At 41.1% G+C, this 26,253-nt stretch overlaps 1 protein-coding gene across 4 annotated transcripts in view; it reads left to right on the top strand.

Moving 5' to 3' along the window:
• The window catches only part of LOC126419026 (toll-like receptor 2), a 171,171-nt gene that overhangs the window by 21,296 nt on the left and 123,622 nt on the right, over window positions 1–26,253 (top strand). For 3 of the 4 annotated variants that reach the window (XM_050086097.1, XM_050086089.1, XM_050086114.1), the window contains exons 2-3: window positions 2,317–2,480; window positions 16,329–16,490. In XM_050086097.1, the coding sequence (XP_049942054.1) occupies window positions 2,317–2,480; window positions 16,329–16,490 (326 nt within the window). The remainder of the gene's footprint in view (window positions 1–2,316; window positions 2,481–16,328; window positions 16,491–26,253) is intronic. The other variant, XM_050086105.1, reaches the window with a different exon arrangement.

Here is a 26,253-nt window from a genome sequence, read left to right as displayed (position 1 = left end):
GCTTGGCATTGAGATCTGCCCCAATGATGAGCCTGTCAAAGGATGACAATGTGCGGAGGTCTGCTTCCAGCAGTGGCTTGTTTGGGCTCAAATACGCTGCTGCAAAGGTAATGGCGCCAAGGCGTGTGGGGATGGTAACCGCTGTGGCCTCTGTGTGTTCCATTGGCTAGAGAGTCTCTTGGGTATGGACAAGAGCTTTGTTGAGGAATACAGCTGTGCCTCCGCCACGGCGGTCGTGGCGGTAACACACCATGTTGCGAAGGCGGAAATCGTCTGCCGATTAGAGGTGTGTTTCTATGACCAGTAAAGCATCCACACGATAGTCGAGGAGGAGGGTGTTCAATTCCGTCTTCAGACGTTTTATGCCATTGGCATTAAAAATGCAGGTGACAGGATCCCGAGGGGGCTGGTAGCATCCACACGATAGTCATGGAGGAGGGAGTTCAATTCCGTCTTCAAACATTTTATGCCATTAAAAATGCAGGTGACAAGATCCCGAGGGGGCTAGTGGTGGTGTGGAAGTCCATGTATGTTGATTCATTCTACTTATCTAAACTCAACTTCCCACAATTTACCTGCGAGAAAATCCATTATCGGTTACTTTCGTTTGTCTAATCTTGTCGTGAAAATTAACTTACATCAAAATTTTTTAACCCCGATCTGTAACACATTACGTTGAATATACAGGTAATAATGACTTACATGTAATATGAACTGATGAATTTATCAGGATCGAGATTGCCTCCAAAATGCATTTCGATCTGTAGAGAAGGACTACAGTGTGATACTTGAGCGTGACCTTTACGGAGGGCCGAGCAGAGACTTCATCAAAAAAAAGTTAGCATCACCCCAGTTCCCTGAACTCCTGAAGGTTGACTTTGATTGTGGATATTATATCACAGACCCAGTCCCTTTGACTGTTCAGAGATGTCGCTAAACCCACGGAAAGATGTAAACAACCGTGCATGAGAAGCGCCTATTAGACGGAGGGGGTCCAACAGCCGATCCGTTCCACTAGGAAGTATACGGCTCGTGTTGTCTGTAGTTCAACCATGCCTAGACGTACAACACCGCGGTCTGACCGCGTCCACACTGTTACTTTGTGCCAGGAAGGGCTCTCAACAAGGGAAATGTGCAGGCGTCTCGGAGTGAACAACAGCGATGTTGTTCGAACATGGAGGAGATACAGAGAGACAGGAACTGTCGATGACATGCCTCGCTCATCCCGCCAAAGGGCTACTACTGCAGTGGATGACCGCTACCTTCGGATTATGGCTCGGAGGAACCCTGACAGCAACGCCACCATGTTGAATAATGCTTTTCGTGCAGTCGCAGGACGTCAAACTATGCGCAATAGGCTGCACGAAGCGCAGCTTCACTCGCGGCGTCCATGGCGAGGACCACATTTGCAACGACGACACCATGCAGTGCCGTGAAGATGGGCATGCCGAATGGACCGCTCAGGATTGGCATCACGTTCTATTCACCGCTGAGTTTCGCATATGCCTTCAAACATACAATCGCCAGAGACTTGTTGAAGGCAACCCGGTCACGCTGAACGCCTTGACAGGCTGTCCAGCGAGTGCAGCAAAGTGGATGTACCCTGCTGCTTTGGGGTGGCATTATGTGGGGCCGACGTACGCCGCTGGTAGTCATGGAAGGCACCGTAACGGCTGTAGGATACGCGATTGCCATCCTCCAACCGATAGTGCAACCATATTGGCGGCATATTGGCGAGGCATGCGTCTTCATGGACGGCAATTCATTGTGTACATATTGTGAATGACTTCCTTCAGCATAACCGCTTGACTAGAGTGGCCAACATGATCTCCAGACATAAGCACTATCGAACATGCGTGGGATTGACTGAAAAGGGCCGTTTATGGACGACGTGACCCACCGACCACTCTGAGGGATGTACGCCGAATCGCCGTTGAGGAGTGGGACAATCTGGACCAACAGTGCCTTGGTGATCTTGTAGATAGTCTGCCACGACGAATACCGCCATGCATCAATCAAGAGGACGTGTTACTGATGTACCGATATGCACAGCAATCTGGACCACCACCTCTGAAAGCCTCGCTGTATGGTGGTGCAACACGTAATGTGTGGTTTTCATGAGCAATAAAAAGGGCAGAAATGATGTTTATGTTGATCTCTGTTCCAATTTTCTGTACAGGTTCCGCTACTCTAGGAACCGAGGTGATTCAAAACTGTTTTTGATGTGTGTATAAACAAAAACCATTTTTACTACAGTCTACTTGCCTCAATCAGCTTTTCAGTTAGAAATATGACAACCTACTTTTGCTTTTTCAGGTCACCTGCAAGATTGTTGACAAAGAAAGAGAGAACGATGCCATTGTGACAACGTATCGCAAAGTAATGCTTATCACAGATAAATTCCGCCTTTTGGGAAATATGCCTGACCAACAAGACAACGTCTACTGTGCTTCACTTGAATCAATGAACATGGAAATACGGTAAACTCGTATTTAGCTATAATATGCAGCAATTAATGCTTGAACCTTTTTATGATTTTTATTGATGCACTATCACTGACAGAACATTTTTAACTGAAACCAGTATCATTTGTAGCAGTTTCTACAAATAGAAACACGGTTCTGTACAATGTAAACACCCTGTCAATATGGTTACAAACCCAAAATCATCCCACCTAAAACCCGGATGTTGATCATTTGCAGTTTGTGTCACATTCGTCGCGAGATCCTCCAGGTATAGTTGATTAATAGCTCATTGTTCCAGAATCACACCATGTAGTTTAATTATAGGGAAGTGTCTAGGTTGTGGGAGCAAAGAAAACTTTGACGCCACAATCCCCTGATTGACAAACATATTATGGTCAGTTATTGGTAGGGAAGTAACTTCTTGCTGTTAACAGGATGTACACCATGAAATACGCAATATATGACGGTTGCATATAGCTAAGACTGTCAGTGATTTGGTTAAATGTGAAGAAAGAAACCACTGGTAAGTGTTATATGATCTTCCGTAAAGGAACAGTACCATGTTCCAAGTCCTGAAATAAGACAAATGTCTCTGAGCACTATGCGACTTAACTTCTGAGGTCATCAGTCGTCTAGAACTTAGAACTAATTAAACCTAACTAACCTAAGGACATCACACACATCCATGTCCGAGGCAGGACTCGAACCTGCGAACGTAGCGGTCGCTCGGTTCCAGACTGTAGCGCCTAGAACCGCACGGCCACTCCGGCCGGCGAAATAAGACACTCCATTCCGGATTTTTCTCGTACGTTATTCACAATAACTGTCAATGTTGCCTCCAAATCAACATCAACACTCGTAACTGCATGGTGTGACATGTCAGACGGGAAGTTTCAAACAAACGCTAGTAAATATTTCATGGTATTGTTTTTTCTAAGTTTTAGTGGACTGTTTTAAGACTTATACAAGTAATTTTTGACGGTTACAGCTGCCGAATTACACCATCTACATACTTGTTATTGTTGTTGCGTACATTTTCATATGGCACTGGAAAGAGTATTTCTAATACCACATCAAATACGTCACAGGTATGAAACTTCGCGAAATTGTAACAGTAGAACAGTGTCGACAAGCAGTGTGTGTCGGTCAGGAGAACGGATCTCACAAATATTTGTCATACTGTAACAAACGTAAACAGACATTAACTCAGGTACAACTTCTGTGCTCTCCTGTGAGCCTGAATATCGTTAGTCTGTGCGATCCACTGTATGTAGCGATCAGACAGCTTCCTCGTGAAGCTGTTGAGACTTTCGCAATGTATTGTGTACGACTGTCGAAAACGTTTTTGTGGTTTTCGTTTACAGTGAATGTCACCAAATTATTAGAGCAACGGTGGGGCTGTATTCTCCACCGCAGTCCGTTCGCAACAAGTCATCGCGATTTGAATTCACAACTACAAGAAATGATGAAACTGAAAGTGTGAAGAAATATTCACAAAGATAAAGAGAAACAGCTACTCATAACAGTATTGCTACTAGCAAGTTATCGGCAACAACTCACAATTTACACGTTACTGCGGTTCGAACTTTACCTCCAGTTACTCGTACTTTAGGTACTTGACCTATGCACAGCTCTGTATAAAAAGAACAGTTAGATGTAGTCGTATCGTCGAGTCGCGCACGTCTGCTTTCACGTCCCGCAACCAATAGGCTGCAAATAATAAACTGTAGCTGTAATCCTGCAGTCAAATAGTCAATGTATTGTCTAGAATTGTGAATTAATAAATTACACAGAAATACAAAATCAAATACAAGTGATTAATTTATTAACAAAAGTTCTATTTTAACGTCTGGAATGGATTTATAGTTGGTGGTGACTTTAATTTACACTCGATATGTTGGCGAAAATACATGTTTAATTCCGGAGGTACGCATAAAACAGCATACGAAATTGTGATAACGCTTTCTCTGGAAATTATTTCGAACAAGTTAGTTCATGAGTCCACGCGAATAGTCAACAGTTGTGAAAACACAGCTGACCTCTTAGTAACAAATAATCCTGAACTGATAAAGAGCATCAAAAGGTATGCTGGGATTAGTGAATACAGGGTTGTCGTATCGAGATTGCATATTGTAACCCCACAAATACTCTAAAAATAAACGAAAAATAGACCTATTCAAAAAAACGGAAAAAAATTCACATGGCACCTTTCTGAGAAACATACTCCAAATTAACAATGTAAGTGTTGACCAACTATGGCCTGAATTTAAAGAAATGTTATCGGCATCTATTGAGGGACTTATACCAAATAATTTAACAAACGACAGAGCATATCCTCCTTGGTACACAAAACGGGTCAGAACACTGTTACAGAAACAACGAAACAAACATGCCAAATTTAAACAGACGCGAATTCCCCAAGATCGGCGATCTCATACAGAAGCTCGAAATTTTGCGCGGACTTCAGTGCGAGATGTTTATAATGGTTCTGGTCGTATGTGAAGTATGCTATCGTCAAGACACAATCGATGCCTTGTCTGTGCGATAACAATGAAAATACCATCGACGACAGTACTGCCAAAGCACAGTTACTAAAGAGAGCCTTCCGAAATTCCTTCATCAAAGAAGACGAAGTAAATATTCCAGGATTCGAATCAAGAACAGCTGCCAACATGAGTAACGCAGAAGTAAGTATCCTCGGAGTAGTGAAGCAAGTGAAATCACTGAAAAAAAGCCAGTCGTCCGGTCCAGACTGCATACCACTTAGGGGCATTTTAGAGTATGCTGATACTTAACAATCACATATAACCGTTCGATCGACGAAAGACCGTACCCAAAGACTAGAAAATTGCACAGGTCGCACCAATTTTCAAAAAAGGTCGTCCACTAAATTACCCGGTCCATATCATTAACGTCAATATGCAGCAGGATTTTGAAACATCTATTTTGTTCCAATATTTTAAATTACTTCAAAGAAAGCGGTCTATTGATACACAGTCAACAGAGATTTATAAGACATCGTTCTTGTGAAACACAACTAGCTCTTTACTCACACGAGGTGTTGAGTGCTATTTCGTATTTCTAGATTTCCAGAAGGGTTTTGACACTGTACCACACAAGCGGCTCGTAGTGAAATTGCGTGCTTATGTAATATCGTCTCAGTTATATGACGGAATTCTTGATTTTCTTGTCAGAGAGGTCACAGTTCGTAGTAACTGGCGGGAAGTCATCGAGTAAAATGGAAGTGATTTGATCCTCATCTATATAAAGGATTTAGGAGACAATCTGAGCAGCCGTCTTAGGTTGTTTGCAGATGACGCTGTCGTTTATCGACTGGTAAAGTTATCAGAAGATCAAAACTAACTGCAAAACGATGTAGGGAAGCTATCTCTTTGTCGCGAAAATTGGCAATTGACTCTAAATAACGAAAAGTGTGAGGTCATCCACATGAGTGTTAAAAGGAATCCGTAAACCTCAGTCAAATCTTAAATCCGCAAATTCAACCAAATACCTAGAAATTACAATTATGATCATTTTATATTGGAAGGATCACATAGAAAATATTATGGGGAAGGCTAACAAAAGACTACGTTTATTGGGAGCACAGTTATAAAATGTAAAAGGTCTTCTAAAGAGACGGGCCACACTACGCTTGTCCGACCTCTTTCAGAAGACTGCTACGCATTGTGGAATCCTTACCAGACACGATTGACGGAGTACATCGAAAAAGTTCAAAGAAAGGCAGCACGTTTTGTATTATCGCTAAGTTGGGGAGGAAGTGTCAGGGACATGTTACAGGATTTGTGATGGACGTCATTAAAACAAAGGTGTTTTTAGTTTCGACGAAATCATACCACGAAATTTCAGTCATCAACGTTCTTCTCCAAATGCGAAAATATTTTGTTGATACACATGGAGAAACGATCACGATAATAAGATACGGGAAATCAGAGCTCACACGGAAAGATGTACGTGTCCGTTTTTCCCGCGCGCTGTATGAGATTGAAATAATAGAGAACTATAGTGAAGGTGGTTCGATGAAACTTCTCCCATACACTTAAATGTGATTTGCAGAATATTCGTGTAGATGTAGATGTTGATTTACACACAATAAAGGACGTCTCAAATGAACGGGAAGTGATACTACAATATACAATTCAAACACTTACAGAAATAGCCATATCAAATGCACTAAAGTTCACGTTGAGAGCGTTACGAGAATTGTAGCAATATCCCCAAACTTAAGTGAAAACCCAATCCATTTCGTGATCACCAACTCAAAATAGTGCAGTGTTCGATACGATGATTACTTACACACCCGATACGAAGAACAGTAGCTCATACTCTGTCTGTCCTCAGTTCCTTAACACAAGCGGAATAAGTTAGACGCCTATTCTGAAGCACATCCAGATCTCTCCTGAACAGGATTTCCTTCAGAAGTTAGAGTATTGTAGCGGCCGTTCACCGCCCAGGTTCAAACCCTTACGCCTGAATCACACACGTTACCAGAGGCAGGTCTGCTTTTTTCCAGCACTCAACACGAAGTGTCGCGAATCGCTCCCTTTAGTTCGTCACTTGAAAAGTCGCAGTCTCCACTTGAGTCCCGCATTGTTCTACTACTGGCTACTTCACCATTGGCTGAAGGACGTCTCCATCAAAACTACATCGGTCGTAAGCTCTACAGGCATGATCTAATTCATCTTAACCACTTTCTCCCACTGAACTAACGTATTACGACAATATTTCAATAAAGAAATGTTTTAAAATTCTGCCACACTCAGACGATTCAGAATAATTACAAATAAAGATTTATCCATAAATAAATAAGCCAGTATTCTTGTGCAATTGCACTCACGATAAATGACAATAGATTTGTTACATATTATTAAACAATTATTTCTGCCTTCTAGACAGAGATGTCTTTTCGTTGTATTTTCATTTGTGATGTCCGCTAACACATGTCATTGACGTCTTTTAAATAAGCACAGTTCTTTAATAGCACTTACAGTCAACATTTAAGTGAAGTTACTGGTAAATCAGAAAACTGTTCATTAAATAAAAACACAAGCATGAAAAAATATGAGGCACTGATGCTGTGATCATTTGGCGTGTATGTGTCGTGAATACTACGTGCTGTCAAAGATTTGCACAGGAAAACCTTGTAGGCTCAAGACCCATCGACTTGCGCCATATGGGGGGTGGGTTTTGGGTTCCACATAATAGGTTAGAGGACTATAACACACAAGAGGCGGCTATACAGGCAGAGGGACTTGCGTAGTATTGAAAGGGAGGTTTTCTAGGTTTGAGGATCCTCGCGAAGTATAGAAAGGGCTTCAGTCTCATAAGGTGCAGGGAAAACACAGGACGGGGGTAAACCTGGCATCTATCGATGTTGCAGTTGTAAACTGTTGTAGCTGTGTTGGGAAACAAATAGTTCCCTTCTGTTGCTTTCGACAGAAGTTATACTTGAAAATCGGAATAAATTGATAATTGGTTCCTTTTACCGACCATTCAGCAGAAATGATACAGTTGCTGAACGATTCAAAGAAAACTTGAATCTCATTATAAATAGTTCCATATAATTTTAACGTCTATGGTAGGCGTAAAACATCGTCTTATATTGTGCTAAATACTTGCTCCAATAATTATTTTGATCAGTTAGTTCAGGAGGACTCTCTAACAGTAAATAGTTGAGAGAATATACTTGACCTATTAGCATCAAATAATCCAGAGCATCGTGATGGGTACTGATACCCGTCTCTTCAAGGTCGTTGTAGCGAGACTGAATACCATAACATGTAAATCCACCGACAATGTTCGCTAAGTAAATCTGTAAAGTCAAGTTAAATAAATGTGAGCACCGCCTATATTCGAGGCAAGGCCTACGAGAAAGGCAGGCAGCAGCGCGTACGTCACGAAGGTAGTCCTGCGCGTTCGCTCGCTTGCTCAAATCACCTGTTAACTCGTAACTAGGCGTGCCCGTACAAACGAAAACTGAACTTCTGCTAGAATCCGCTAATATGGAATCTTACTGCTATTAGTCCTATAACGATGTGAAGTCCATGGGCCTACTTACAATTTGTTACGGGTGTACTGGTGTACAATAAGATAAAATCATGCTTAAATGATTATCAGTTGCATAAGGCACCACTTCCAGCATGTAATGAGTACTGTTAAGCAGAAGAAAGTAAATGCTATAAACAAGTCGTTATACGATTTATATCGAGTGTTGACCTCAAATTAAATTTTGCTGTAGTACTGTTAATCAGTAAGACTTCATAATAGCAGATTCCAGTAGAAGTTGCAGTTATCGTTAGTACTTACGCCCCCAGCTGCGAGTTAACAAGTTTAGAAACGCATTTTGTCTGCTGAGCTGAGGGACCGAGCGAGTTCAGGACTACCTTCGTGACGTAGGCGCCACGGCCTGTCTTTCTCGTGGACCTCGGTTCGAGCTCAACATGCAGTAACCATTCACAGACGGCAGATGGCAGCACTAGCAGTGGAGGGTATATAAAGCGTGTCGCAGAGACGCGAAAACAGTGCAGTCGTTGTCGTAACGTGGAAACGAAGCGATGTATGTCAAGTCCAAAACGCAATGCTATTTGTCATTCAATCCAAGGGTGGAAGCATTTCTGAAACGGCTAAGTTCGTAATCTGTTCGCGTGCCGCCGCGGTTAACTTGTACTGAGCATGGCACAGTAGCGCTGTCCAAAGCCGACACCGAGAAAACTTTGAAGCAAACAGGCTACAGGTGACAGGGATAAACGACGGCTGTGGAGGTGTGTACAGGCTAACAGACGTGCAAATGTTGAGCAGCTGACCGCCCAGGTGAACCAAGAGGCTACCGACAGTGTCTCCTCAACAATCATTCAACGAATGTTGCTGCGTATGGGCCTCCGCATGAGGTCCCTGGTCCATGTACCAATACTAACTGCCATTCTACGGCGACAAAGTCTGGAATCTGCACACCAGTACCGCAAGTGGACGTTTACTTTGTGGTGACAGGTGATCTTTTCAGATGAAACACATTTTGGGCACCGTCTGCGTGAAACGTTTGAAAGCTAACACTCTGCAACAATCATCGGAAGGATCCAGGCCGTACGAGGGAGCCTCATGGGTTGGGAATCATTTACTGTTGCATTCCCAGGGTGACCTGGTCATTCTGAAAGGCATAGTGGATCAACACAAGTATCCACCTATCCTTTGGGACCACGTCCACCCCTACAAGTAATTTGTTTCTCCTCGGCACGGTACCGTCTACCAGCAGGACAATGCAGCGTGACACAGCTCGCACTGTACGTGCTTGGTTTGAAGAACACCACGACGAGTTTAGCGTACTCCCTTGGCTACCAAACTCCCCGGATTTAAACCCAGTCGAGAATTCCTGTTATCACCTCTACAGGACTGTTAAAATTCGCGGTAACCGAACTGTCTGACACGTCTTGTCACGTTCCGCGCTGCTCCCCCCGGTCGGAGGTTCGAGTCCTCCCTCGGGCATGTGTGCGTGTGTGTGCCGTCCTTCGCGTAAGTTATAGTTAGATTAAGTAGTGTGTAAGCCTAGGGACCGATGACCTCAGCAGTTTGGTCTCATACGACCTTACCACAAATTTCCATTTTTTTTAAAAATTCAATCCTTGATAGGACCGTTAGCGCCATGGATTATTAGCCGAGAAAAGTAGCGCAGCTGGCCGCGTCACTGGATTCGGCATGGTTACACATCCCTGTCGGTACGTTCCTGAACTTTACTGACCCTCTTCCTGCACCAGTCGCAGTGGTACACTCTGTAAAAGGTGGTTATTCATGCTTTTGAAATGTCGTCATGTTAATGTGACTGGACAGTGTATTTAATAAAGCAGATTAAAATTCGCTTGACGGTTTCCTACGTGAAACAGTTACACGGGAGAACATTTTTCTGATGCGTAAAAGGACTTTTTGGAGTTTGTAGCAATGTTCTTTTGGCACTCTGCTTTCCCTTCGGTACTGAACGTATGCAATTATTAGTGGTCTAACTGTTTTGTCTCTTATTAATTATTACTATTACTGCTACTTCTGCACGTGTGATGCAATTGTTTCTTTGTTTGTGTGTTCTCATTCTAAATTCCGTGGAACTACAGATGCACTCCATAGGTTTACAACTTTCAAAGAAACGAAGCGAAAGCAGACTGCCAAGAGAACATTGCTGTAAACTTCAAACAGCTCTTTTACAAGTCATAATCACATTGTCCCATATAACACTTTCACACACTTTAATACAGTAAAATTTTTTTTTTTCGTCGTTGGGGCTTAAACTCGCGATCTTTGGGATGAGGATCTAACGCTCTACCAACTTTCCCACGGATGCAACATTCGTTTTGTAGTCCCAGTTGTGCTTTTGACATGCTGTGTAGTTCTGGTGTTATTTGTAATTAACGTTTACGGCCGTTCTGCGAAGTAAATCGTAGTTTTTGTTAACAAAGTAAAGCGTAGTTTTTGTTAACACTCTAACGACTTACAACGTCTGGTACTGACTTGAGTATCTGATACCTGGCGGTTTGGATGTTAGAAGTAGCTATTTTTGGTATAGCGATGCTGTCTAAATCAGTTAACATTCTGACCAGACTCTTTACAAGTAAGATTCTTTTCAGAGTATACTGATATCATAGCTCCATAGTCAGCAACATATACAGGTACAGCGGAGTATTCAGCGATAGGTTCTTACCTAAATACTAGAAAGCTGCCCAGGGTACACCAGTAATCAAGAAAGGAAATACAGAGCCGTATAATTGTACTCGATCTGCAGTACGACTTTGAAACTTATAGTGTGTTGGAACATTATGAATTACCTGGAAGAAAACTATCTGCCCCCACACGGTTAGCACGAGTTCAGAAAATGCTGTTCTTCTGAAACTCAACTAGCTGTGTATCAGTATGAAGTAATCAGTGCTACCTAAAACTGATTCAGTATTTCTAGATTTCCAGAGGCCTTCTGACGCCGTTCCTCACAAGCGGCTTCTAATAAAACTGGGTGCCTAGGGAGTATCTTTTCAGTTTGGCGAATGCATTCATTATTTCTTGGCAGTAGGTTCAGATTTCTTAGTATATGACGGAAAGTCATCGAAAACAAAAGTGATACCTTACGCTCCAAAAAGAAACATTATAGACGCTCTGCTACTTTTAACCTATATAAACAATTTAGGAAAGAATCTGAGCAACCCTAGTAGACTGTTTACATGTGGTGCCGTCATTTTCCCTCTAGTGAATTCATAGGGAGATCAAAACCAATTGCAAAATAATTTAGACGTTATATCTGCATATTGCGAAAAGTGACAGTTAATTCTTAAAAAAGAAAAAGTGTATGGCTATCCACATGAACACCAAAAGGAGTCCGTTACATTTCGGTTACACGATAAGTCATACAAATCTAATGGTTGTGAATTCAAGTAAATACCAATGGATTACAGTTACGAACAACTTAAATTGGAGATAACATATAGTTAATGTTAAGGAGAAGGCGATCTGCAGACTGCCTTTCATTGGCCAATACCTTAGAAGAGGCAACTGATCTACTAAACAGACAGCCTTAACCGCGCTTGCTACTCCTCTTCCAGAGTACTGCTGCCCATATTGAATCCGTACCAGACAGGGTCGATGAAGGACATCGACAAAGTTTAAAGAAGGGCAGCTCGTTTTACTAGCGCGAAAGAGCGGAGAGAGTGTTACGTTTATGATACGCGAATTGCGTTGGCAATTATTGAAACAAACTGGTTTTTCGTTGCGGCGTAATCATCTCACAGAATTTCAGTCACAAGAGTTTCTCCTAAGAATGGTAAATTGTTTTGTTGACATCACCCTACGTTGGAGAAATGACATAATAATGTATGTGTGTATGCTGTTCTGCCTTACGGCAGGTCTTGTCATGGGTTAAGCCTCTTCCACTTATGTCTGTCCATAACAAGTCTTTTCATTTCTGAATATTTGCCTCCTTTGATATTGTCCAGAGTTTGATATCTTCTTTCTCCTCTTCCCCTTTTATCCTCCACCATTCCTTCAATTCCTTACTTCAATAAACAGTTCCTCCTCAAACAATGTCCAATCCAGTTCCGTTTTCTCTTTCTGATGATGTTCAGCATGTTTCTTTCTTCTCCAACTCTTCTTAATACTTCTTCTTCATTCCTTACTCAGTCTTCTCATTTCACTTTTTCCATTCTTATCCATATCGACATATGTAGCGCCTCCAGTCTTCTTTCATCTTTCTTCCTCAATGTCCAAGTCTCCGCACCACATAGTGAAACAACGCTCCAGATGTAACATTTGGCAAATCTTTTCCTCAGATCTTTGTTCAGTGGTCCACAAAGTAATTTCTGTTTCCTCTTGAATCCTTCTTTTGCCATTGCAACTCTTTTACTAATTTCTGTTGAGCAATACATATCATTCATTATTACACTTCCCAAGTAATAGAAGTTATTCACTTTCTCTATTTCCTCTCCCCCTATTTTCATACGGCATTTTCTCCCCTTTCCTCCAGTTACCATGCTTTTCGCATTCTTCTTGTTAATCTTCATTCCATATTCCTCTAATTTTGTGTTTAGATCATCTAACATTTGTTCCTTCTCTCTTGCACTCTCTGCCATCACAACCACGTCTGCAAATCTTATACACTCCACTCTCCGTCCCCCCTACACAAACTACTCGACTTCCACCAAAACTTTCACTAATAATTTCATCCAGATATATAATAAAATAAGAAAAATTTGAGCTCATACGGAAAATATAAGTGCTCGTTTTTCTTGCGCACTTTTCGGTACTGGAATGCTGAAGAAGTAGGCTGTAGGTGGTTCCATGAACCCTCTGCCAGGAACTTGAGTTAGAACTGCAGAGTACATATGCAAATTTCGAAAAGATCTGATGACATCTGACGTACTGCACTGTCTATCGGGAAACACATTGGCCCATGAATGAGTGCTCAAGCTCAACATTTTGAGTACTCGATATGACAGTCATAATACAGATACTTCTCAATTACGTATTTGCTTATATCTGGTACGATAAGGGTGATTTTTGTGGTATCACCTCACCTGATAAAGGACCTGTTTGCGGCGCAGTTATTTCCTTCAAGTTTCACAAGCTGAAGCCTTCTTTGGAGGCAGCAAAACAGTTTGAAATTGCCACTGTGCGCCTCGAACCCCCCTCCCCCCCCCCCCCCATCGCATTCATGGCCTTGTGACACGGCACATTATCTCGTTGGAAAATACCACTGCCGTCGGGAAACATGATCGTTATCAAGAGCTGTATGTGATCTGCAACCGGTGTGCGATACTGCTTGGCAGTCATGGTGCTTTAAACGAGATCTATTGGACCCACGCATGCCCACGTGAATGTTTCCCAGAGCACAACGGAGCTTCCGCCAGCTTGTCTCCGTCTCGCAGTACAGGTGCTAAGGAGCTGTTCCCCTGGCAGACGACGGATTCGCGCCCTCCCCACTGACTACTGGCATGTTGAAGAAGGCACTGGTAATCATCAGACCATGCAACACTCTGCCACTGCGCCAACGGCCAGTGCCGATGATCACGTGTCCATTTTACCTGTAGCTGGTGATGTCGTGGTGTTAACATTAGTACATCCGTGGGTAGTTGGCTGCGGAGGCAATCATTAGAAGTGTTTGGTGCACTGTGTGTTCAGACAAGCTTGTACACTGTCCAGCATTAAAGTCTGATGTTAGTGCCGACACCGTTCGCCGCCTCTTCGGTTTTACCAGTCTGCGCAGCCTACTTTCGTCCGACATCTGTAATGACGGGTGGCTGCTCAACGCCAAGACTTTTATATGTGGTTTCGCCACATGTTGAAGGCACTCACCACGGCATTCCTCGAACACGCGACTAGTCGTGCAGTCTCCCAGATCCTTGTGCCGAGCCTCCCGGCTATCACTATCTGCCCCCGGTCAAAGCCAGATACATGGCGCGCCTTCCCCATGCTACACACGGTCAGCATGCTCACTGATAAGTCATGCTCCGTGCGTGTTTATGACTAGCATCATTCCTCTCCAGGTGCCGCTGCTATCACCAGGAGTGGTTCATATCGATATCAGGGCTTTGGCCTTAATGTCCTGTCTGATTAGCGTATTTTTAGACAATGGTTTTACTGATTTCTCCTCACGAAGAATTTGTACTCTCCTATATCCAATGTAGAACACATAAATGACCACTTTTTTGTGAAGTTTCTCATGTTGAAACACAGTCTTCCTCTCTCTCTATTCCTCTGCCTACGTGCCTTTCTAACTTCGCCTTGACATCTACCCTTCCTTACAACTATAACCTGGCCTTGTTCCCCCCCTCCCTCCCCACGGCCCCCTTTTTTCCTCTTCCCTCCTTTTCCCAGAGCGGATTTTCCTCCTTCCCCCCCCCCCCCCTCCCCTGCGACCCTGCACCCCATACTTGCCTCTTTCCTTCCCACATCCCTCCCTACCTGGCCCTCTTCAGCGCGCCCCCCACTCATCTCCCCCATCTCTTCCCCTCCCTCCCTTCTTCCGGTCGCCCTCATCTCCTTGCGCCTTGCAGATCCTCTGCTTTGATCATCGTCAGTGTGCCACGTCAGTGTTGTGTTTATGCTGTTTCTCCTGTGCGTCAAGAGGTGTGATTTTAATTGTGTGCTGCCTTGAGGTTCGCCGTCAGTCGTTGTTATATGCTACGCCGTCTGTCGATACCTTTTATGCTCCAGTCATACTGTGCCTTGTGTTCTTTTAATTGTCGCAGTGTGTGGCTTTTTGTGTGTGATACTTTTAAACAGTTTTAACAGATTTTTATCTCAATTTTATGGTCACCCCGTTTTTTGTCTATTGCCTTCCATGATGTTCCCCCTTTTTTATATCTATGTTCGCCATAGTCTCTCCTTTGTTATTTTTAAATGTCTTCTATTGTTTGTTCTATGTCTTTCGGCTGAAGAGCAGCGCATATGCTGCTGCCAACCCGCCCCGATGGGGAATTGAAATACAATAAAGAAAATAAAAATGCCTTTCTACAGGACGTTACTTTAGTTAAAAGTACACAAAAAATATTTGAATCGGAAATAAATGATATCCAGAGAATCAATAAGAGAATCCATTGCTGGAGTATACTCGTATAATGTGGGCCATAGCTCGTAACATTCACTGAAAGGTGCAAACGCGTTTCGTAGAATCTCAACTGGTTACAACCTGTTGGCTTTCCTTGTGAGTTTCTGCAACGACAGTGTCTCTGTTCCACGTTTAGCTGGTGAACTACCAAAGCTAGACTTCGCTTACGCTATGTAGTCAGGATGCAAGAAGTACTACCTTGAATATTTCGCCAAACTTACTTCAGGTGCAAATTCTGTGGCATCGTAAACTTCTGCCCAGCAAAGCAAAACCATTATTTCATTAATATGTTTTTTCTTGTCGCTGACAATTTCGTTTATGGTAAACTTCATTTGTACATATAAAGCACGTGAAATTATTATAGAGCGAGAGGTTGGAGGGAAAGAGAGATGTTGGGGGGGGGGGGCAGTAAAGAATGAGTGGGGGGGGGAGAGAGAGGAGGGAGATAGGGAGGGAGACAGAGAGAGACAGTGAGGGAGACAGAGAGACAGGGCGAGTCGGGAGTAGGGAGGGGAGGTCAGAGTATTTACAATGAAAGATTCGTGCAGCAGCAGCAGCAAATATTCAGAAGGCTTGTGGGAGCGTTAGACGTAAATGGCGCAATGTGTTTGTTCTCTTCAACTCAAAACTGGTGTCATAGAGTTTCGCAAAGGTATTCGTTTCAATTTCTATCTTTAGTACATATCTACTTTACTTTTTCTGTCCAAAACTTTGTGAATCTGCTAATGAAAGTGCTGAAACTGTTAAATATGTAGTGTTCATTTTTCTTGCTTCAGGAGCGACATCATTGACGAGATTCACACAGTAGGCGATCTTGGCCAGAACTTCATTAACTTCCTGTACTTTGTCAAGGATGGTAGCTACATCAGACTCGAATTCACGAAGAAAATTCCATCAGCTATTGTCACCGTTCATCCCGACTGCAACGATGCTGCCAGGTACGTTACTTTGCGCAACTTAATTTTAGTTTTTAGTTTTGAAATATAATTTAACACCACTTGCTACAAAGATTATGCAACTCTCATAACCTGTTCCACACTTCGCAATCGACTATGATTACATTTACAGAAGTTATCGGTGAGACATCGATATGAGAGCAAATAACACGAAGTATTGCGGAAAAGTGTACAGCCTATCATTAATATAGGTGGATACACTGCCCTACTAAAGACTGAGTGCAGTTGTACTTAAGAAAATACGTAGATTAATTTTGAATGATCTGTAGAATTTATTATGGATCAGAAAATGAAGATTTAAAATGGTTCTAATGGCTCTAAGCACTATGGAACTTAACATCTGAGGTCATCAGGCCGCTAGACTTAGAACTACTTAAACCTAACTAACCCACTTATCCATGCCCGAGGCAGGATTCGAACCTGCGACCGTAGCAGCTGCGCGGTTCCAAACTGAAGCACCAAGAACCACTCGGCCACAACTTCCGCAAATGACAATTAATAAAATTTAGTGATATAATAAAACAATATGGTACCTAGTGCCAGAGTGCACAGCCTTCTCCCTTATACCATTTATATTTGACATTGTTCATGCCTCAGTAACAGTAATACGCATGTAGACGATAATGATCGGTTCTCAGTTGGCAGCCAACTTGTTCAGGCAAGTGATCAGAGAATCGGATCGGTTAGGCATATATAAGCGTAAGTATATTCCATACTTACGGATTCTCTAAAAACATACAGAAAAAATTAAAACTCAGTGAATTATTACATTTCACGGCGCGCTAAGAATTACTTATAAACTTACGATAATCTAATTTTGATTAAGCAAACCTTCCTCATTATTATAATTCAATTAAATACGAATGACTACAAAATAAAAGAAAAATACCAAGACAACGCTGAAGTATGATAGCCAAGACATCAGTACCACTACACAAATTTTCCAAAATACATACAAGTGATCACCAGAGGTGAATAAAAGATAAAATTCACAACCCTTTCCTATATTCAATAATTTCAGCAGGTATTAAATACAGGTTTCAAGGTTTAGTTAGGTTTGTTGTAGTACAAAAGTTTCACAATGAGTTCGATTAATCAGCAGGAAATGAGCCTTCAATTTAAGAGAAAATTTAACTATATTTTGACAAAATTGGCATCTGCTAACATTTTTCATTCAGGCTGTGATTCTCGGAACTAAAGATAACAGAGCATGGACAACGATTTTTGTTAGTGAAATTATAATTTCACTTCACACAATTACTGCATTGTCCAAAGAAACTCGTGTAGGACTTTGCCTAATGTTTTACAGAACCCGATGTCTGAAATAGTTCCGTCTTACTTTCTGCAAAGCTTCTAGGGTGACGTTTTTAGATGGCGGGGACAATTTCAATAATGGTCTTGCAGCTGCATACGTTTTATTGCTTACTTCGGCCAAATAATTCTCGTCTTTCTAATTCTCTTGGAGTCTCTTATATCACCACTGAACTATGGCCCATGCAATCTGCATTTCCTCTCAGTCATAAGGCAATGCCGTATTACTACATCTATAGCCACCCACCCACATACACATACACACACGGACACACAGATACACACACACACACACACACACACACACACACACACACACACGCTTAAGTCTTCTTTAAACACAGCTAAATGACTTAGCTTGTCTTACTGTGTTCGCCACAGGCTCGCTATCTTCCTCACGTATTCCCGAAAGCCTCTTTTACCATTCATAATACTCCTAGATATTATGCAAAAATACTTCCTGGGAGTACCAGCATGTGTGATTTTAAAAAAATTAGAAAATTTGTTTTTTATCTTTCGTAACTAATTCATTCCACAACACTGAAATTCACCACATAGAGCAAAGGAACTGGAAAAACGAAATGTCATTCGTGATAAGGCGCATAATTCAACAGGAACACTGTAATTCTGTATCATAGTGTGACACGCTGCACTGCACTGTTAAACATCATTTGCTCTTAAAATAACTTTTTCTGAACACAGATGGTTATTCATAACCTTTTCATGCAGATGCAATCATTAAAAAATCAGAAAATACTTACGAAAGTCAGAATCGATATACAATTATCAAAACATATCAAAACAAAGAGTATGTTATCTGACGTACGTTAGGGGAGCCACCGTCGAAGAAATCTACAAGATTTTCAAATGGTTCAAAGGGCTCTAAGCATTATGGGACTTAACATCCGAGGTCATCAGCCCCCTAGACTTAAAACTACTTAAGCCTAACTAAGGACATCATACACATCCATGCCCGAGGCAGTATTCAAACCTGCGACCTTAGCAGCAGCGCGGTTCCTGACCGAAGCCCCTAGAACCGCTCGACCACAGCGGCCGGCTTACAAGATTCTCAATCAATATTCTGTACATCTCAGACTGTTCATTCCATTCAACGGAAGCTGCAATGTCATGACCGAATACCATCATTGATATCTTTCCATCCTGAGTTTGAATCCCACTCTTGAACCTTTCTTTTATTTCCATCATTGCTCCCTAGATGTGTAGCCTGTGCAGTACGGACGAAAGACTACATCCCTGCCTTACACCCTTTTCAATACGAGCCCTTCCTTCTTGGTCTTCCACTCTTACTGTTCATTCATGGTTCTTTTACATATTTATGTTACCTATCGTTCCCTATAGCTTACCCTACCTTTCTCAGAATTTTGAACACCTTGCACCGTTTTACAGTGTCAAATGCTTTCTCCTGGTCGACAAATCCAATAAACGTGTCTTGATTTTTCTTCAGTCTTGCTTCCATTATCAGCTGCAATATCAGAACTGCCTCTCTGGTGCCTCTATCTTTCCTAAAGCCAAAATAACCCTCTATTTTATTCTACATTCTTCTATATAATAGCCTTGTCAGAAACTTGGATGCATGAAATGTTAAGTCGATTCTGCTACAATTCTTACACTCGTCGGCTACTGCTGTTTTTGGAAAAGTGAGGACGACGTTTTGCGAAAGTTTAATGGTTTATCGCCAGTCTCATGCATTCTACATATCAACGTGAAAAGTCGTTTTGTTCCCACTTACTCCAATGAGTTTATAAATTCCGACGGAATGTTATCAGTTCTGTCTACTATATTTTATCTTAAGTAGTCCAAAGCTCTTTTATGTTGTGATTCTACTACTGGATTCCCTGTCTCTCCCCTATCTCTTCTTCTGTCACGTCCTTAGACACGTCCTCTCCCTCATAGATGAATTTACTCTTTCCACCTATCCACTCTCTCTCCTGTATTTAATTTCATCGTAAGTTGTTTTGGCTTTCCTATTTGCTGAGTCAGTCCTTCCGACAATCATTTCTTTTTCACTTTGTTCACATTTTTCACGCAGCCGTCTCACCGTAGCTTCCCTGCACTTCTTATTATTTTATTTCTAACTGACTTGTATTTCGGTATTACCGAATTTCCCTCCTCGTTTTTATACTTCCTTCTCCAGTCGATCAACTGAAGCATTTCTTCCGTTATCTATGGTTCTTTCGCAGTTACCTTCCCTTTCCCTAGGGTTTTTTTCCAACTGTGATTATCCTGTTCAGAGATGTCCATTCTTCTTAGTACGTCTGCCTACTGAATTATTCATTATGGCAGTATCTGTAATTTTAGAGAACTTCATGTGTATCTCTTCATTCCTTGTATCTCCGTAGCCCTCTTGTTTGCGCTTTGATTCTTCCCGACTCTTCTCTTAAAATTCAGCCCACTATTCATCAGCAGCAAATTGCGATTAGGGTTTATATCTGGGTACACTTTACATTCCAGTATCTGATTTTGGGATCTCTGTGTGACCAAAAAGTATTCTATCCGGATCTTTTCCATATATAACTCGTCCTCTGGTGATTTTTGGACAGAGCATTTGCTATTACTAACTGATAATTAATGCAGAGCTCAGCTAGCCTTTCTCCTACATTGTACCTAGTGCTTAGGCCTCAGTCTACTGCAACCCATTCTTCCACTTGCTCCCCTGCAGCCACATTCAAATTCCCCATTCTAGTTGGTTGTCTGTGTTGATTTTCTGACGCTTCTGAAGAGAGCAACCCTATCGCTGAGCTGTTCGTAGTAACTCACTCTCTGTCCTACCTTCCTATTCACAACTAATTCTACTCCCGTTGTATGGTTTTCTGCTTTTGTTGATATTTCCCTATACTCTTCTGACTTGAAAACCTTGTGTTCTTTCCATTTAACTTGTAACCCTCGCTATATCTAAACTGAGCCTTTGCATTTTCGTTTTCAGAATATCTAGCTTCCCCACAACGTTCAAACTTCTGACATTAAACGCCCCGACCCCTAGAACATTACCCATTTGTTGGTTGTTGAATCTTTTTTTTATGTCACCTTCCCGTGGCAGTCCCGTCCCAGAGATCCGAATGTGGGACTAATTCAGAACCTGTTGCCAGTGGAGATATCACCATGACACTTTTTCAATTACTGTCCTGCGGATGCATGTATATCTCTATAAGTCAGCGGCTTCCATTGTCTCTGTATCCTCATGCCGTTGATCATTTCTGACTTCTACCACAAGGAGAAGAGACTACAGTGAACTTATGTCCGCCCCTCTGTCCTCTTTGACAAGGCCGTTGGCAGAACCAGGGTGACATCTTATACCGGAAGTCTTCAGCCACTATTGTTGATGATTTTTATTCAAAATTTAAGCAGTGACGGGATTCGAACACGAGACGAAGGACGTTTTGATTTCAAGTCAAAGACGCTACCCATCAGTTTATTTTCCTTAGTTTGTTTGACGCTCTACTCCTCATTTGGTCAGGGTGGAACTCACGTGACACCATTTCACGTTCACCGTCGAACACTTGAGACAGTTTCTTTATTACAAGAAAAAGACAGACCTCTGACTACCGTGCCGGTGTCGCTAGACCACGGGTTCTGGCTACGCTGTGTAATCAACCGCTTTCCTGACTCCCATTTATTACCAAGGGAAGGGCATGACGTCGGCATCACGGATTCACTTCAAACTTACGACACCTTTAGTAGACCATTAAACAAGGTAATGTGCAAGTAGTAAGGCGCAGTTCTCTGGCAATTCCGAGAAAATCGCAAGAAAAAGTTTACGCGTCCACGATGTAACTGATGTATCTGTGCGTAGGTATCAGACGTTAGAATTCTTGGTGGTCAAGTGGTTAGCGTTCGAGCTTAGTAAGACGTACGTGAGTGAGGTGCAGGGGACTGGGTTTTTTTAGTTTTGTCCTCATCTTTCAATTATCATTCATGAAAGTGGCGAGATGTGACTGAGTTCAGATTGGGAATGTGTACGGGTGGTGATGACCGCGCAGTAGAGCGCCCCACAAACCAAACATAATCATCGTCATCATCATCATCATGAGTGAGGCTACTTTTCGACCCCCACTCAAATCATTTTTATAGTACGAACGTAAATTCTGTGATATTCAAAAAAATTGCACCAACACTACTCGCTGTTGCTACATTAGCTACGTTTCACCGCTACGCACTTTAGCCAACAAATGGGGCCTGCCTCTTTTCCTGCAGCTCGAAGCGTCGAGGTGCAAAGTAGTTCCAGGTACCTAATCAGATTGCACGTATAAGGGATTTCGCAAATCACGTCAGCCATACATTATCAGGAAAACTCTATGTGTTTCTTCATTTACTTGTCAATGATTATACATATATTTGTTCTAATAATGAAAAATTAAATTAAAAATAGTAAGTAGTCAAATAACTGGAAATTCACCAGAACTTCGTGCAAATACATGTGTTTTCTTTTTAACTATATTAAGTCTCAAAGTCATATGACCAGTGATCAAAAAAATATAGATTAAAAATTAAGTTTGAACAGGAGTCGAACCTTCGCCTTTTACATGTTCGTATTAAGAAGCTCGAATGCTAAACTTTTTTTTTTTTTTTTTTTTGCATTTTGTTCGTTATTGTTCGTTGTATTTGGTCGTAGCGGAACTCACATGAAAACCGTTGAAGTCCATTGTTGATACCTTCACTCAGTTTTTTTTATATTATGAAAGAGATGAGCCAGTTCTCTGAGAATGCGCTGAGAAACCTTGCTGGCGCCATTTGGTGACCACGAACTCTACCAGCCAGACCCTACTCACAGATACATACGTTACATAATAGACGCGTAAAACTTTCTAACCTCCCCACGATATATATATTTTTTCTGTATGGGATTTAGCCCAACTTTACCTCCCATTCTATAAGACATTCTTATTGCCAACAACTATGTCCCAATTAACTGTTATCAAAGTTGAGCTCGTATGCAAAACTTTGACTAAACAGAACCTAATATAAATTGAAGTGTAACTGACTGAATGCAACTTGTCTTTATATTAAATGCACAACTAAAGTAAACCAATTATCTGGCCCTAATCAAAATTTCCACTTACCTCACGACTTGACAAAATTGTAGCAAATTTCTCCGAAAGCACAACAGCATGCGGGAAGCAGGCAGCAGCTAAGCTAGGTTTCGGTTTCTAAATACTGTTGCATATGGTAAATGTAAATGTTGTGTGACTAGGGCCTCCCGTCGGGTAGACCGTTCGCCGGGTGCAAGTCATTCGATTTGACGTCACTTCGGCGACATGCGGGTCGATGGGGATGAAATGATAATGATTAGGACAACACAACACCCAGTCCCTGAGCGGAGAAAATCTCAGACCCAGCCGGGAATCGAACCCGGACCCTTAGGATTGGCACTCTGTCGCGCTGACCACTCAGCTAGCGGGGACGGACGTTGCATATGGTAATACGTAATGTGGGGTAGGGAGAGTAAGACTCCCTATGAGATGATATTTCAAGACACCGGTTTTAGAATGAAGTATGTTTTCAAAATAACAGAGTAAAACTTTGCTTGATCTTCACACATAACATTGGTCCTAGCAATACTATGCTTAACAAAGTGAACAATAATTTAAAAAGCGTGTTAACAGAGAATTTCTATAAAAACCAAACAGCTTCGTCAGTTAAAATGTTAATGCATTACTCAGGGAAGGGGTGGTCCTTCTCTCAGCTCTGAGCAAGTTAACTAGCTGACAATAATCATTGCTAGCTGCACAGTGCTGCAGTCTTACCTCAAACTTCTTGTCTTCAAAAATAATAACGTTATTCAAAGTACACGTTCTCTTCACTTTCTAATCTATTCACCCTACTCATCCTTGCTGTATGTTACAATAAGTGTTTCTTCATCTGACAGATATCATCGCAGATCAACACAGCACTACTTAATGTGTCCATCACCTACCACACTTCGACTAAGAGTGTATCAGGCTGTGCAGAGGCAAAGACTGTGCTACGGCAAGCTCAACGATTGTTTAACAGAAGCGTAACTTGGTCTCTCTCTGATGTGCACATCAATGACACACAAAAACCAAATGACATGACCTCCTTACATATCCTAAACCTTCATCCAGTAGAATTTAGTATCAGAGTCATTTCAGATAGGAATGGGCTAAGGACAAAATTCTAAACATTATGGATAGGAACATACAAAACATGTTACAAATACAAACAGATAAATAGTTTTACAAGAATATAAGTTAAAGAACATTAATCAAAGAATTTATACAAAATTTGAGAACATGTTAATGATAAATCAATGGAATTAACCACTAATAGGTTATTAATTTTTTATGATGTCTTTGAGAACTCTGCGCACGGTGATTTTGAAAATTTGTGTCATATGTACTGAAGTAGTATTGGTGATCTACAGTTTGGTGTATTGTTAAGAAAAACCTAGATTAGGGACTAACGAAGGTTCACAGCAAGGAATACCTTGAGCAGTCGCTCGGATTTCAGTCTATGATTATTCCTAATATGGACAGTAATTATATTGCTCTCTAACTATATTTCATCCTTTATTTCGTTCACTTTTTAATAGTTCTGTCTGTAATTGCATCAAACTTTCACTAAATACCACAGTTTACTGTTTGCATCTTTCTTTCATATGTTTGATACATTCTCATAAGTTCTTATTACTTAGCTCCATTGCTGTAACTAACCATTTCCCATATTTGCCCTACCTAGCCACTTCTTATCTTTGCCCCACCTAATCATTTCTCATATCTGCCCTACCTAATCATTTTACCGTACATTCATCTTTGTAACCATTTCTCCACTCTTTCTTGCCTTTTGGCTCTTTATTTCCTATTGCACATCTCTCAAGATTTTTTAAAACATTAAATGACTTATGACAGCTCCCTACAGTGCTATACTAATAACGCTGAACACTATAGTAACACTTTATGCAGAGAATATGAGTTATAAAGAAACTCAATACATGACATAAGTGTAAAAAAAAAATACAACCTGAAAATTACTTAAGTAAAGCAAAGTGTGTTATTATATCATACGTAAACAGAAGAAGACAGATATTATGCATTCTCACATATATTAGTAGAAAAATAGATATAAAAGAAACTTATCCTAATCCATGGCAAAAAAGAATAAAGCTGAGAATTAAAAAAAATCATTAATATTCCTTATACTTCTTGCATGTTGTCTCCCATGTCACACCTTGTGAGTGATGAATTTCATCTTCTCTTCCTAAGAATTTACAATCCCAAACACCTAGACTGTTATGACATCCTTTCATACAAGTGCAAAGTATATCTGTTAGACAATGAAATGCCAGTTCTGTTGTACGGTATTCAGTAGAAGTTAAATCACAAAAGAATGTCACTCATTAGTATATACAGAAATCAGACACTTAATACAAAACTAAATCACAAAAAGTTCAGTGGGATACCATATACTACAAGTGTGTACCACAGTAGAGAGTAGTGGTCAATGCTGAGCCACATCTTTGCAAAACCCTATCTTTGCACAAATGTAGAAAAAAATAGACACTTCTCAAATTTTTGTAAAGTGTAATTGTTACATGTTGTGTTGTTTTGAGGAAGAAATGGCATATATGTTTAGTAAAAAGGTTGAACAATTTGCGTGAGATGATTATAAACTATACATCAAAGAAATAACCACGTTTTCTCAATTCATGTTATCTTCATTCACTATGGTCATCCACCTGTGTATTTTCAAAAACTTACCTTTTAGGTTTATAAACACGAAATACATCCACATGGCATAAAAATTAACTATAACAAGAAAGAAGGTCTCTATGATCTAACCAATACTCACTCACTCATTCTCTTCATTAATCTTCATGATCATTGCCTCATTCTATTACAGTATGCATCATAAACCTCATAACGGTTATCTCATTATTCTGTTACAACATTATCATGCCTGTTGTCTTCATCTCAGTATACACTTCAAATAATAATTCCATTCTCTGTCTTTGTCCACTTATTTCTACATAATCAACAGTTAATAGGTATAATCTTAAATATTACAGTTCAGTACACACATCATCACCCCCACAATAGATCTTGAACAATCTCTGACGTCAAAATACCTATCACTCTTCTTTCCAGATAATACAATTACCATCCTAATACTTGTATATATCATCAAAAGTGGTAGAAAATGTTATATGTCACAGTATTATCATCACTGTTTACAGCCAAAAATATTTCTCAAGTGAACAACACTTTGCTGATAACATGTGTATCCTCTGAGAACTGGTTTAAAACATACAACCTTGTTCATTTTACGTATTAGAAGTTATTTATTCTCATTTGGATTCTTGATGAAATTTCGAAGTACATATCAGTTTGTTTAACATATGTGTCGTGGCAGAAAATCGCTCAAGTCGTTGAGCGATAAATGAAGTTTGTTGGTGGACAAT

This window comes from Schistocerca serialis, chromosome 1 (genome assembly GCF_023864345.2).
Source record: "Schistocerca serialis cubense isolate TAMUIC-IGC-003099 chromosome 1, iqSchSeri2.2, whole genome shotgun sequence".
In the NCBI taxonomy this organism is placed as follows: domain Eukaryota; kingdom Metazoa; phylum Arthropoda; class Insecta; order Orthoptera; family Acrididae; genus Schistocerca; species Schistocerca serialis.
The sequence above is the reverse complement of the archived record's forward strand: the minus strand, read 5'-3'. Positions and strand labels throughout refer to the sequence as shown.